Here is a 13743-nt window from a genome sequence, read left to right on the forward strand (position 1 = left end):
GGCAAAAGTACTTCACACACTGATTTTATATTATTGTAGTTTTTCAATAACTGCATTTAATGTGCTATCTCAGGTCTGGACAAATGGTGACGCCCTCCAATGAACTTTCTTAGAATATAAAGTAAGTATGATCATGTACAGAAGCATTGGCTTGCCGAAATATCGCTTCATTCTCATTGAAATTAATGGAAAGTGATTTCAATTTTTTTACTAAATCTGAGCCACATTAGCCCTGCGACTTAGAACCAGCTCATAATTCAAAACACTCTCTAAATCTTTTACCTGATCTAGGATCATCTTGTGAATGTTCCCAGAATTGAACTGCCTAAACCGAAACGCTGTCGTGTTACAATGTGCATTTTTAACTTCATCACAGGAGTTTTCCCTCGCCTGCTTAATTATTTCTTCCAGAATTAAGACCACAAATGGTAATTTTTTCCTCTGAAATGTTCTGTGGGATCTATAAAACGGAATTAATGGCAAAGAAAAATATGTATCAAATATATCAAAATAGATATATGTAATTAAATATGCATTTTTATATGAATTTAATGAGGATTAAATATTACAATTCAATGTTATCAATAAATTATGAATATATTTATGTAAAATATAGGTGTTATCTTTAATATTTCAATACAGTATAGTATTCTAAACATGGAAAAATAAGGAAGGGATTGTATAAATAAATAGTTCGACGAATTTATTGATATAAAGTTTTTTTTTAAATATTTATTTATTGCTATTAACAACTGTACATTATAATAAATTTAGTAAATATGATCTAAGTTAAATTGGAGTGTTATAGGCTTGTAGAGAAACTACCCATTGGTAGCACTCTAATGACATTTAACATTAGCTAGTCTCGTGGCCATCTCCAGACGCCTTGGAGGATTGTCACGAATGGAGGAGGATGCAAGGTTAGAAACTAGGGGGTTTGAGTGGTTAGGGAGTTTATAATGGAAGAAGTGATATTTGGTTCGGGCTAGATCGGTTACATAGGGAACATTAAGGTCTTTATGTATGACTTTATTTGTGACAAAGTAAGGAGCATTGAGGATTTTACGAAGGATTTTCGATTGTAAGGATTGAATACGAGAGGAAGTCGAAGGTTTAGTGGAGCCCCAAAGGTCAACTCCATATGTCCAGATTGGCCTTATTACAGTCATGTAGATCAGTCTTTTGGAATGTGTTGGAAGTTTAGACCGTTTATCTAGTAAGTGCTGTAATAGTCGAAATCAATGTGAAGTTTCCTGTCTTTTCAGTCTTGTGTGAGGATTCCAAGTTAATCGTTTGTCCAAATGTAGTCCAAGGTAGCGGATCTGTTCGACAAGGGTAAGATTAACAACATTAAATGAAACTGTAGGCCAGTCAGTCAGTTAACGACGAAGAGTAAAGGTGATTTGATGGGATTTGTTGAAATTTATCTTAATCCTCCAATTACAACACCATTCTTCGAGGGCTGTGATATGGGGTTGGAGATTTTGGGATACAATTAATGGGTTATTATTAACACCGAGCACATATGTGTCATCGGCATACGTGGTGAGAATAGTGTTAGAATTGGTTGGAATGTCAGCCGTATAGACGGTGTAGAGGATGGGACCTTGGTAGTATCACTTGAGGAACACCAGCAGACTGAGAATAGAGGGATGAATAGGAACCATTGTGGTTTACTTGGAATAATCTATCAATGAGAAAGGAACAAATGATGAGAAAGTATGTAGGAGGTAGGAATTTACGGAGACTGTAAAGCAGTCCCGGGTGCCAGACTCGATCAAAAGCCTGTTCTACATCGAAAAAGACTCTCGGGCAGTAAATTCCGCGCTCCAAAGAAGACGAGACTACGTCCACTTCATGATGACATTGCTGGATAATAGAGTGGGATGTTTGGAATCCAAACGGGTCATCAGGGATACACTTTTGCGATGACTTTTAGACAATGGATCGGGAAATAGTAATATGGGCAATATTATATAAACTTATTTTTATTTGCTTTGGTTGAAAATTAATATTTTTTCATGTTTTTAAAAATAATTTAATTATGTACAAAAAGAATGAATATGATAGAACAGTATTTATTATATTCATACAAATAAACTATATACACACAGATATTCCAAATTAATTAGCAGACCATAACACACAGTCGTAAATTTCTTCATTGGACCACCTGTGAAACATACACAATATTGTTAATGTTGATGTCTTTATGGTATTTTATTACTTACCAAATGTATACCATCATTATAAATAAATTATTTAAATATATTTTTATTATTCGGATTAAAAGGAAGCTCCGAGATTAATACCAGCATTAAATATGAATGACATCCCAGGGATGTCGCTTGTGAGAGGCTGAGAAATCGAAAATTGATTTCAGCTCTGAATGCGAGAAGATTGAAGAGCTGACAAGAAAAAGAGCTCACCATGTCAAACGCTGGAGCAATCATTGGTTTTCTATTGATAAGTAATAATAATTGTTATATCATATAATTAATAATAATGAAAGGTAATAGTCCTGAGTGCTTTCTATCAGTGCATTGATAGTTGATAGAATATGAACTCTCAGTCAAGTATAATGTATATAGAAGAATATTAATCAAATGAAAGGTTTCTGGGATAGATATTTAAAATTTGAAACTACTCCATTGAATATTATTTGGGTGCAGCCTCATGTCAATCAACGGATAAGTCGGGTACAGGAGTGAAAAGTGTACAAGGAGTGTTGTAGTTACGTTATTTACGATTGTGTTAAAATATCCTTGTGATTGGTTATGGAATCTTTTGCAGTGAGGCCGTGTTTGTTCTCTGTTAGGATGTAAAGATCCTAAAGTGAAGTTATGCTGTTTACGTACTTAGAACATTTTTTTTTTATAATCCTAAAACATTTTACCCGTAATATTTGAATTAGCCCTTCAATTTCTATCTGAGGTCTCAGAGTTCAGAAAGAATTATAAATAGAAGCCTTAGTATTTTAATTAATATTTTTTCTCTTAATTTGTTGATCCCATGTGATCGATGTTAGTATAGTGTCTGTCTATAAAATTTATATATTGTTAAAGAAAAGTAAATGTTTCATATTGAAGAGCAAAGATGACATGGTGTTATTTAGTCCGGTTTTTCTTAGTTTAAGCGGCTCATGTAAATTTATTAATATTTTTTACAGTCTGTGAGGCATATGTTGCATTTTTTATCTATTGCTAATTCCACTGTGATCTGTATATACCTCTGTTAAAATGTTAAAACTGCAAGGGATGTTTTCTGTGTATATAATGTATAGTCTACTCTACTAAGGTTTAGAGGTCTCTCCTCTAGGAGAGACCTCTAAACCTTAAAGTATTCCTCCTGTGTTAGACCTTGCAAAAGATAATTCTGACTGAGGAAAATCTGATGTAAAGGAAGAATGAGGCATTAAAATGGTGGAATTATCATCTTGAATATCAAGATAAGTATCTAGTTCTTAATTCTGTAAAGTGCTTAAGCAACATTTATAACTACACCAATCGCATTTAATTTTTGCTCTTTTGGTAAAATTATTTTAGTTAATTCGTGTAGTTGCTATATAATTGAGTGATATGTTGTAAATCCAAATTGGTGGTATAGTATTTAGTGGATGTTTGTCAATGAATCAACAAGTACTTTGTTCAATAACTTTTCGTAGTGTTTAAAATTTTACTGTAAATTACGTTGGGAAACATTTATATATTTCGTAGGTTTTTTATAATAAAAAATAGTAAATATAATTTACATATAATAGCTCACCTTAAAAGGCGTAGTGACCCCTTCGTAGGGATTGATGCGTGATAAAATATTCTTGAAATGACCATAATGCCTTATTCTGTATGTCCCAGGTCCAGCATCTGGAGGAATGTCCCATCGGACTTCTGCTAAACTGGTCCCAAGTATTGAAACTCTCGTCCAAATAAATCTAAATAAAAAGATATATTTTTCACATTTTTTTTTCTATAAGTTTAAATAAAATTCATCAATGGGATGTCTCTCAAATGGAAATGAAAAATGTGAGATGCATGAGAGTTAAATAGAAAAACAAGGGAACTAAATAAAAATACAAAAAAAAAAAAAAAAATGATGTAATGTAATTTTGTTATATATATATATATATATATATATATATAAAAGGGAATGGTCAAATCTTTGTCCACAATAAACTTTTGAATTACTGGACTCATGTGCTGTTTTTATCAAAACGTCACCTTTCCGGACGTTCAAAGATAATGAAATCCCCGAATCCCCGAGTAGAAAAAAAGTTATGAACAAAAAACAAGCGTTTTTTGTTTCTAACTAGAAAAGTATGCGTTTTTTTCGCTGTTATTGTACACCCACCGATTTCTCTTTTTCCTAAAATTAGAAGAAAATCACACTGATTCTTTTAGTACTAGAGCCCTAGAGAACAAAATAGGCAGTTATTTCACCCCAATTTTTGATTACTTAATTGAAAACTAGGTATAATTACTAGTCAAAATTGATGTGTCTGGCAAGTATAGGTAGAGGGAATAAAAAATGGCGCCTGTTTCAACACGTTAAAAATAATTAATGTTTTATTCGGTGCCCTATATCTTTACAACTATCATAGAGCCATTTACGTTCAATAGTTCTCGAGATATAACTTTTAAAAAAGCAGAATTTCATATAATTGTTGTATGGAACGTACTGAAAGATCAGTAGTTAGTGAAATTATTTTAAAAAATCTATATCTCAAAAACCATTTGACGTACAGATGTTTATTAGCACTCAAATTAAAGCTAGTTCAATGAGCTATAAAGTAGTTTGTGATGTTTATTTTTGTAGAAGTAGTAGTTCTCTAAATGAAATTTGCTAAAATAAATTTATTTATAGTTGTTCAGACAAATTTTCATCTGCCAAATTTATATTAATATGTGAACATCATAAAATACTCCTAGGAAGATAAGTGTCATTAACTACTATATAGTAAGTTAAATTTCCTTTATTTTGAGTGTTGGCAGACTTATGTGCATCTTATGGGTCTAGAGACATATTTTTTCAAACATCAAATATTTTATACAAGCAAATTGAAATTAACATTTTGTGAGTTTATTTTGTCAAATATCATAAAAAAAACTACTACTCTTACAAAGATAAAAGTTAAAATATTTTATATTAAATTCAACTGTCTTTAATTTGAGTGCTGACAGACATCTGTAAGTCCAATTGGTTTCTTAAATAAAGTTTTTAATAAATCAAACTTATTGTCCGAACTACTATAAATCAATTCCTACGAAAGTAAAGGTCATAAACTACTTTATAGTACATTAAACTAGCTTTAATTTGAGTGCTAATAGACATTTGTACGTCGAATGGTTATTGAGATATAGATTTCTCAAAATAGATTCACTAGCTACTGATATTTCAGTACATTTTTATGAAATGTTGCTTTTTAAAAAGCTATATCTCGAGAACTATCGGACGTAAATAGCTCAATTAGGGCTAATATTTCAGCAAATTTACTCTTCTTTAAATAATGTTCTCTTAGATTTTCTAGTGTTTTTGGTAGTTATAAGATATAGAGCTCCGAATGAAAAATTAATGTTTTTTAAGGTTTTGAAACAGCCGCTATTTTTTATTCTCCCTACCTATACATGGCAGACTCATCAGTTTAGACTAGTATCATTAGTATTGACTTTTTTTTTTTTAGGTAAATGAAACTCGGACTAAAAAATTTTATTTTCGTATTTAAGGGTTTTTCGAGGTGCTAAAAACGAATAATAACTTTTTTTCTCTAAATTTTATATTCCTTAATATAGAAATAGCAAATATTGCTGGGTCAAATATAAAAAGATCACTTTTCAGTCATATTTAGCTATTGTAGGAAAAAAACAAAGGGGACAATATAACACCTTTGATAACTGTTTTATTTTACTAACTATAATATATCTAATAACAGACAAATTGTACGCTGTGTCTTATTTTTTATATCCGATTTATTTGGGCAGCATCACTTGTAAAATAAACGATTTTTCCCTCTAAACATTCTGAATACAAATAGAATTGTACGCCAGTATTTTAATATTTAAAAAAAAATTATAATCATAGTATTCTCTTAAAGGATATAAGAATATACAATAGAATATTTATCCATTATGTATTTCATTATCAAATGTATAATATAATAATTATTAATTTCTATGATAAAAATGAAAGCCTTGCATAATTCATAAATTTAGATAAACTTGTTAAAAACCTAAATAAATTTTTCAATTTTTTTTTTAACAAATTATATTTAACTATGAAAATTCTGTGTTTACTGAACATTAAAGCTACATCAATAATTATATTTAACAAAACCAATTTCATCAGTTATTTCAGAAACGAAACTCGTGGAATTTTAACCAGTTTTACCTCAATTCTCGAACGCGTAAAAAAAAGTATTTAAAAAAATACCTGGAAAATTTATATGAAACATTTTGTGTAAAGTGAATAGAAATATTCGGTTCACATGTGATGTTTCTGTATAAGAACGGGTTGGTCTAGGTTTGTTGTCTAGGTGATATGCAACAAAAAAAAAAAAGTTTGTGACACAAGTGGTCGAGGAATTCTAAAAGATCCAAGAAAGAGTTTTAAGGTCAGAGTGTTCTAAAAATACGAAGAAAAGAGAAAAACGTTGTTTGCAGAGAAAGCTCACCGTTCTTCCAAAAACTACGTTTTTATTGATAAGGGGTTCGAATCCACTTTCTCTTGCTTTTTCAAGAGTAAAAGCGTACCCACAAAGAAATGTAAATATTAATTAAAAGAAAATGGAGAGTCTGAAGAAGCAGAATCGTAGTCAGGGTAGTATTTGATTTGGTCAAAGTGAAGTGACTTTATCAATTCCCACCCTCAATAAATTTATTAGCTATTTGATTCTTTTAAAAATAAATAAAAATATAGTTCATTATTGCAGAAGAAATGCTCTGAATTTTTAATCAGAATTCGTGTAGTTTTGATTTGAACAAAAAATAGAATAAGGGACTGAAACTCCGTTTATAGAAATATTAAATTTTCAAAGTTTTTTTTTGCACATCTAGTGATATTTATATTGCTTAACCTTTAAATTTTTCATTTCAAATTTTTTTCATTTTTTGGGGCCGCCCGTAGTGGTTAAGACACAGTAGTAGTCTTAACCACTACGGACGGTTTTTTTTTTCACTGTTATTGTACACCCACCGATTTCTCTCTTTCCGAAGATTAGAAGAAAATCATCACCGATTCTATTAGTACTAGAGCCCAAGAAGAGAAAAAAAGGCAGTTATCTCACCCCAATTTTTAATTACTTTAATGAAAACTAAGTATAATTAATAGTCAAAATTGACGAGTCTGCCAAGCATAGGTAGGGGCAATAAAAAATGGCGACTGTTTTAAAGCGATAAAAAAAACTAATTTTTCATTCGGAGCTCTAATCTTAAAAAGTAGGAGCAATACAAGAAAACCTAAGAGGACGGCATTTAAAGAAGAGTAATTTTCCTAAAGTATGAGCCCTAATAGAGTTATTTACGTTAAATAGTTTTCGAGATATAGCTTTTTAAAAAGCAACATTTCATAAAAATGTTGTATGGGACGTACTAAAAGATCAGTAGTTAGTGAATTTATTTTGAAAAATTTATATCTCAAAAACCATTTGACCTAAAAATGTCTAGAGATATATTTTTTTCAAAAATCCAACATTTTATACGAACAACTAGAAATTAACATTTTGTGAGTTTATTTAAGTTGAGGATAAACATAATAAACTATTTTGTAGTAAATATAACTAGCTTTAATTTGAGTACTGGCAGACATTGGTACGTCCAGTGGTTTCTGAAATAAAGTTTTCATAAATCAAATTTATTGTCCGAACAACTACAAATCAATTAATTTTAACAAATATTAATAATAAAAATAGAAAACTACTAATCCTACTAAGGTAAAAGTCATAAATTTATTTATAGTCCATTAAACTAACTTTAATTTGAGTGCTAATAGACATCTGTACGTCACATAGTTCCTGAGATATAGATTTCACAAAATAAATTAACTAACTACTAATTTTTCAGTAGATTTTTAAGAAATTTTGTTTTTTAAAAAGTTATATCTCGAGAACTATTGGACGTAAATAGCTCTTTTAGGGTTAACATTTCAGCAAATTTACTCTTCTTTAAATAATGTTCTCTTAGATTTTCAAGTGTTGTTAGTAGGTTTTAAGATATAGAGCTCCGAATGAAAAATCGATGTTTTTTTCAGGTCTTGAAATAGCCGCCAATTTTTAATCCCCCTGCCTATACTTGGCAGACTCATAAATTTTGACTAGTAATTATGCATAGTTTTCAATAAAGTAATCAAAAATTGGGGTGAGATAAGTGCCTTTTTTTTTCTTCCCGGCTGTTGTACACAGTCTTACCAATTTAATGTCTATTGGCGGTGCCGGTTCGAATCCGGCCTGGGGTGTTGACTTTTTTCATTGAGTGCCGGTACCACAAAATGAAAAACTTTGACCCCCAACCATGGTTTGACAGTATGACTCCAATTGGAGTCTTGGCCGAAAAAAAAAAAAATAATAAATAAATTTTTCATTTAAACATTTAGCCTTACACATATTTTCGTTTTTTTTTTTTGTTTTTTTTTTACTAAAATAATGAAAACGCCATTTCTAAAATAACTAATATAAATAAACTCAATCAAAAATGACTAAGTTGATATTCGTTTACTAAGTAACTATCACATTCAAGAAAATGTACCTGGTTTCCCAATTAGCATCCGTAGCGACTATATTCCACTTGTCATCATTATCAAGTTTTTCGACTGTCAGGTAAGTTCCTTCATTTTGAAAATTATTTCGTGGATTACCTGAAACCTAGAAAGTAATAATTAGGAAAATTATCAATTAAAAAAACATACTACGTCCTTACTATTATTAGAGTTTATTGAAGTTTTAGTAAAATATAAAGAGAGAAAATACTATTATTGTTAAGATATTATTAGAGAATTCGTAAACAAGACCTTAAGCCTCTTAAACACAATTCACTAACTGGCAAACGTTGCACCGATTCTAGCATTATCAGGATAAAACATTAAACCGCAGAATCGAAGACCACACAAACACATCTTAGACAAAAAAAGACTTATTAAACCGACATAATAAATCACTCGAAGACAAATAAACATATACCACGTGTATCAATATCTATGTTCGAATGTCTGGGAGAACTAAAACCTCTTGGTTAGTGTTTTAGGTCTGGTGATGTGAGATGTTCTGAATCTGGTTTGTATTCATGTCATCTTATCTTAAATGGTTCTAACTGGCAAGTTCTTTCTACATAACAAACTGTAGAAGAAAAATGTTTAGTTATTGTAATAAAATAGAACTCCTCGGTGAAAGGTTCGCTTTTCAAATATTTTCCTTGGAACTTTAAACTAACATCTATATATTGTCAGGGTTTCGTCGTTATATAGGTTAGTGAATTACATCTTGTTATAATCTGTTTTTGCACGTAAACATTTAATTTATTTAGTTTCTTTTCTGTTATTTATATTGAAGAAGGAATATATTTTTTTTTAAAATAAATTTTACAATAAAGGATCAATCTGTTATTTTATTTTGTTGATGTAATCAATGTAATGTAATGGTATATTGTAAAAAATCTCATTAAGGTACGAACTGTTTACAAAAAAGACTGCAACTCAAAATGGATGCTTTTCTAATCATTGTATAGATCAATCGGCTTTAAGGTTTCTTAGTGGCCACCAGCTTCTGTGGTACGACACATCGCACACAGCGACATGGCAGCGATTATCTGCGGTCATGCTTTGCCGCCATTGTACATCCATGTCTACGGCCTTCATCATCACCGAGGAGGCGTTCTTCATATATTGTTCATGAAATAGTTCTATTGCTAAAGGAGACTTTTATTTGACTCATTTAGTGTTAATGATTAATTTTGTATAATTTATCCATTATTTCACTTTTATAAAATTGTATTTATTTAATTTTTTTTACTATCAAACCTAAACTTATTGTTATATATTTTATTCATGTTATTAATAATTATACATATATTGTTGTTGTTGTTGCTTAAAGGCGTAAAACTCTCTGGTCATCAATCCCTATGGCATGATAAAATAAAAAAAATTAATAAATAAATTAAATAATAATAATAATAAGAAATCATAGAGGAGTTATAATTTATGAAGAAGGCGATGTACTTTTAAAAATTCAAATACTAATTGGCAAATAGTGAGTACATTCTTCAAAAATATGTCTAATCGTGAGAATGGACTGACAATATTTGCACGTTGGAGGTGTCAGTTTTCTGATTAGGTGAGAGTGCGTGAAGAGAGTATGACCTATTCTCAAGAGGGTTAGAGCAACTTCCTCCCTACGGCTGTTGCGGTAGGATGTTGACCATGGTTTTACTGATCGTTTTATTTCTTCTAATTTATTCGGAGAGCTTTCATCCCACTTGGCCTGCCATTTTTCTAATCTTTGCAATTTAAGGGGTGTACTGAGTTCTGATGGGGTAAGAACGGCGGTGCCTCGGCCAGGGAGCGTGAGTGCCTCTCTGGCAGCTTTGTCTGGGAGCTCGTTACCTACAATGCCAATGTATATATGTATGTATAAGTTACAGTCAGCTGGTATTTCGATGTCAGCTGACAGAGCAGATCAGCTGATCATGTGTATATATAAAGATGTGCTGAACCCAATAAAGCCAGTATGTTACAGCATTTCAAACGTGTTAGATCTTATTCCTTCTTCTCTTTTTTGACATTTTGCTTTCGCCAATACTTAACTTATGTATGTATGTATATAACATATATTGTTTCTTTGTGGAATAGTTTGATTCCTTTATAGAATTTCCTTTTTTTTTCATAATTTTTTAATCTTTCAATAACGATCACCAATACGAGCAGAACCTGGGATTTGCAGCGTTTCGGAAATTTCTTTGGACGTTGGATTCCAATTCGAATTATATAAAATACTTACAAATACGGCAGACACTGTCTCGCCTGCTCTAGCCTCTTCCCTCGGCTGACTGATGACATCACCGAAATTCTTCCCCCAACCAGGCATGTCCCACAGCACGGGTGGCAGGAGGGACACCACGTCTGAAAAGCTCTCCGGAGGTTCAGGACCTGGATCAGGCTTCGTGCCCTTTAAAATAATTAAATATATTAGATAATATAAATATTTCATTTCTTCCAATATTTATATGTGCGCGTGTGTGTGTGGTGTAAATTTGTTTTTTAATTTGTGAGTTGTCAAAAAGAAAATGACAAAAACAAGTTGTAAAAGGGGCAGAGTAACGAAATCAGGGATACTAAAATTACACTGTTTTATTCTCGGTTTTAATGTTCTTTAATAAAGTGTATATCACTGTCTGTTTATACAGGGAATTAGTGTTAAGGTAGATAATAAGTCATATTTACTAGTCTTCTCTAGAATGTTAATCTTATAATATTATATGGTATGTTATTTTATATGTTTATTGTTTAATAATATCTTATTGTTAAAGGAGACTTTTATTTGACTCATTTAGTGTCTAATGAATAATTTTGTATAATTTCTCCATTATTTCACTTTTATAAAATTTTATTTGTTTAAATTTTTTTTACTATCAAACCTATACATTATTGTTATATATTTTATTCATGTTATTAATAATTATACACATATTGTTTCTTTGTGGAATAGTTGGTTTCTTTTTTTCATAATTTTTTAATCTTTCAATAACAATCACCAATACTAGCAGAACCTTATATAATTGAAGGACATAGTACATTCTTTTGGAATCATTAAAGGATATATAATATTAGTAATAATTACATCTCTACCGGTCAGAGGCTCAGAACCGTGTAAGGAAGTTCTGTTCTGTTCATGGCCAACGCTATTTCCTAATTGAAGGTTTATGAGCTTGGGTGAACTCCAGAGGGCTCTCCCAACACACATTGTTGACTCACGGATACAGTAACAGAGTAAATAATTGCTTGTCATAGCTGGATTCGAATCTAAGTCATTGTGGTAGCACCGTCATACATCAGAGCTATACCTCTGATTTAGTAATAATTATATAGTATCGTATAATCATGCTCAATATTACTCATAATACTAAAAAACATTTTTTTTTATTTTGATTAAATTTAATTTTAGTTTATATTTAAAGGCGATCTCAATCTAGGTTAGAACAACGCATAGTATATACATTAGTAATAATAAGGTTCCTTTCATCTTTGCTTCTTAAATCATAAAAAAAAAAAAAAAATATTATCCTGATAAAATATTTTCAAACAATGTGCTATCTTTCATTGTAATTAGTCAATTGAACCTTGAGATATGCACTTATACACATAATTGTTTTTGAGTAATGGTGGGACAAAAGAATTAATAAAGATCAATTTTATTCCTCCCAACATAAACAAAATAAATTACTTCATGAGTTTTGAATAATTAATATGTCGTGAATAATTTGCATGTAATAACAAGATATAAATCAAGGCTCTGAAAGTTACTGCCTGCACTAGCAATGAAAATTTGAATTGATTCCTGCTGGGTTGTTACATTTTCTTATATTACATTGTCAAATAGATAAATATTAATAATAAATTCTAAAAACAATACATTACTTACATATAATACTAACCGAAGACTCCAAAAACGCCTGAAGGGTGTCCCAGACATGTTCACCCCTTATCCGCCGAACATTTTTATTGTTCTTGTATTGGTAAATTGAGGAATAAATCAAAATATTAACCAGCTGATTCACAAAACTAATATTAATCGACTTAAACCACTTTGATTTTAACTCTCTCGTGTGATGAAGATGTCATAGAATTCTTTACAGAATTCCTTTTTTTTAAAATTATTTAGGCATAATTAATTATAATAATAATAATAATTTAATTTTAATTAAATGTAGGCATCAACCATGGGTTCATTACCTTGATTTTCGGATTCGCAAAGCATAGTCTTCTAATTCTAGACTCTTTAACTGTACACTCGAACACATACTGAACAGGGGCGAAATGTATAATTACGGCAGGGAGCGAGGTAGCTCCGTGGTAAGGCACGATACTAATAACTCCAAGGGCTCGGGTTCGATTCCGGCTGGGGAGAAAATTGTTTTCTGTTATACTATAGCCCGGCGTCAAACCTGTGGCTTCTGGGGCCCTCCTGGGGTCCATCCAGGCTCATGAATTGGGTACCTTTAATTGAGTAAAAATCTGGGGGTCAAGCGTGATTCTGATTAAATCACCTCCTTGCACAACCGTTGGTCTAGTAACAGTAATTCCTTACAAAGTACTGAAATCCTGACCCTTTATGGGTTGTAGCAGTACATATTTTTATTTTAATTTTTAATAACTATCGTAACATGGGAACATATGGCAAAATTTGATCAAATTTTATAGTAAAGTTTGGACTAATTTTATCCACAATCTACTTGTTATCTTGACAAATGGACTGGTTGTCTGCTGGCAAAGTTAATAAAGATTTGGGGAAGATGTATGCTCGGTGGTCAGTTAAAATGTATTTAATAGTAAGTCGCGTTCCGCAAGTCTGGCATATCTATTCGGAGGAGCGTCAGTAGAGGGAATATGGGCGAGCTGGTGCATTTTTTTGAGGAGGGAGTTCCTCGACTTACCACCAGAGCGCTGTTAGTTCAGACGGTGACCGCTAGATAGCAGCACCATCGGCAGTAGAGAGAATATGGGGGAGCTGGGACACGGATTTGAGGAGCCAATCAGAAGCCAGCATTT

The 13743-nt window shown here is 31.3% G+C and overlaps 1 protein-coding gene across 1 annotated transcript; it reads right to left on the reverse strand.

Moving 5' to 3' along the window:
- Positions 1-2062: 2062 nt before the first annotated feature.
- Positions 2063-11938, reverse strand: LOC106691734 (putative inactive neutral ceramidase B). The gene is made up of 5 exons (XM_014437592.1): positions 11816-11938; positions 10976-11143; positions 8733-8848; positions 3766-3931; positions 2063-2173 (listed from the first exon to the last, which is right to left on the reverse strand). The coding sequence occupies exons 1-5, from the start codon at positions 11936-11938 to the stop codon at positions 2162-2164; spliced, it is 585 nt and encodes a 194-aa protein (XP_014293078.1). The 3' UTR covers positions 2063-2161.
- Between the last annotated feature and the right edge of the window lie 1805 nt (positions 11939-13743).

This window comes from Halyomorpha halys, unplaced genomic scaffold, assembly GCF_000696795.3.
Source record: "Halyomorpha halys isolate HHAL.00 unplaced genomic scaffold, Hhal_1.1 Scaffold2856.1, whole genome shotgun sequence".
NCBI classification, from domain to species: domain Eukaryota; kingdom Metazoa; phylum Arthropoda; class Insecta; order Hemiptera; family Pentatomidae; genus Halyomorpha; species Halyomorpha halys.

Bases quoted from the DNA above. Each gene is read 5' to 3' on its own strand.
- LOC106691734 (XM_014437592.1), bottom strand. From the start codon at position 11,938: ATGTGTGTTGGGAGAGCCCTCTGGAGTTCACCCAAGCTCATAAACCTT. The intron at 8,849-10,975 runs GTAAGTATTTTA...ATTACTTTCTAG, and splicing joins AGACAGTGTCTGCCGTATTT to GTTTCAGGTAATCCACGAAA. The intron at 3,932-8,732 runs GTACATTTTCTT...CTTTTTATTTAG, and splicing joins GATGCTAATTGGGAAACCAG to ATTTATTTGGACGAGAGTTT.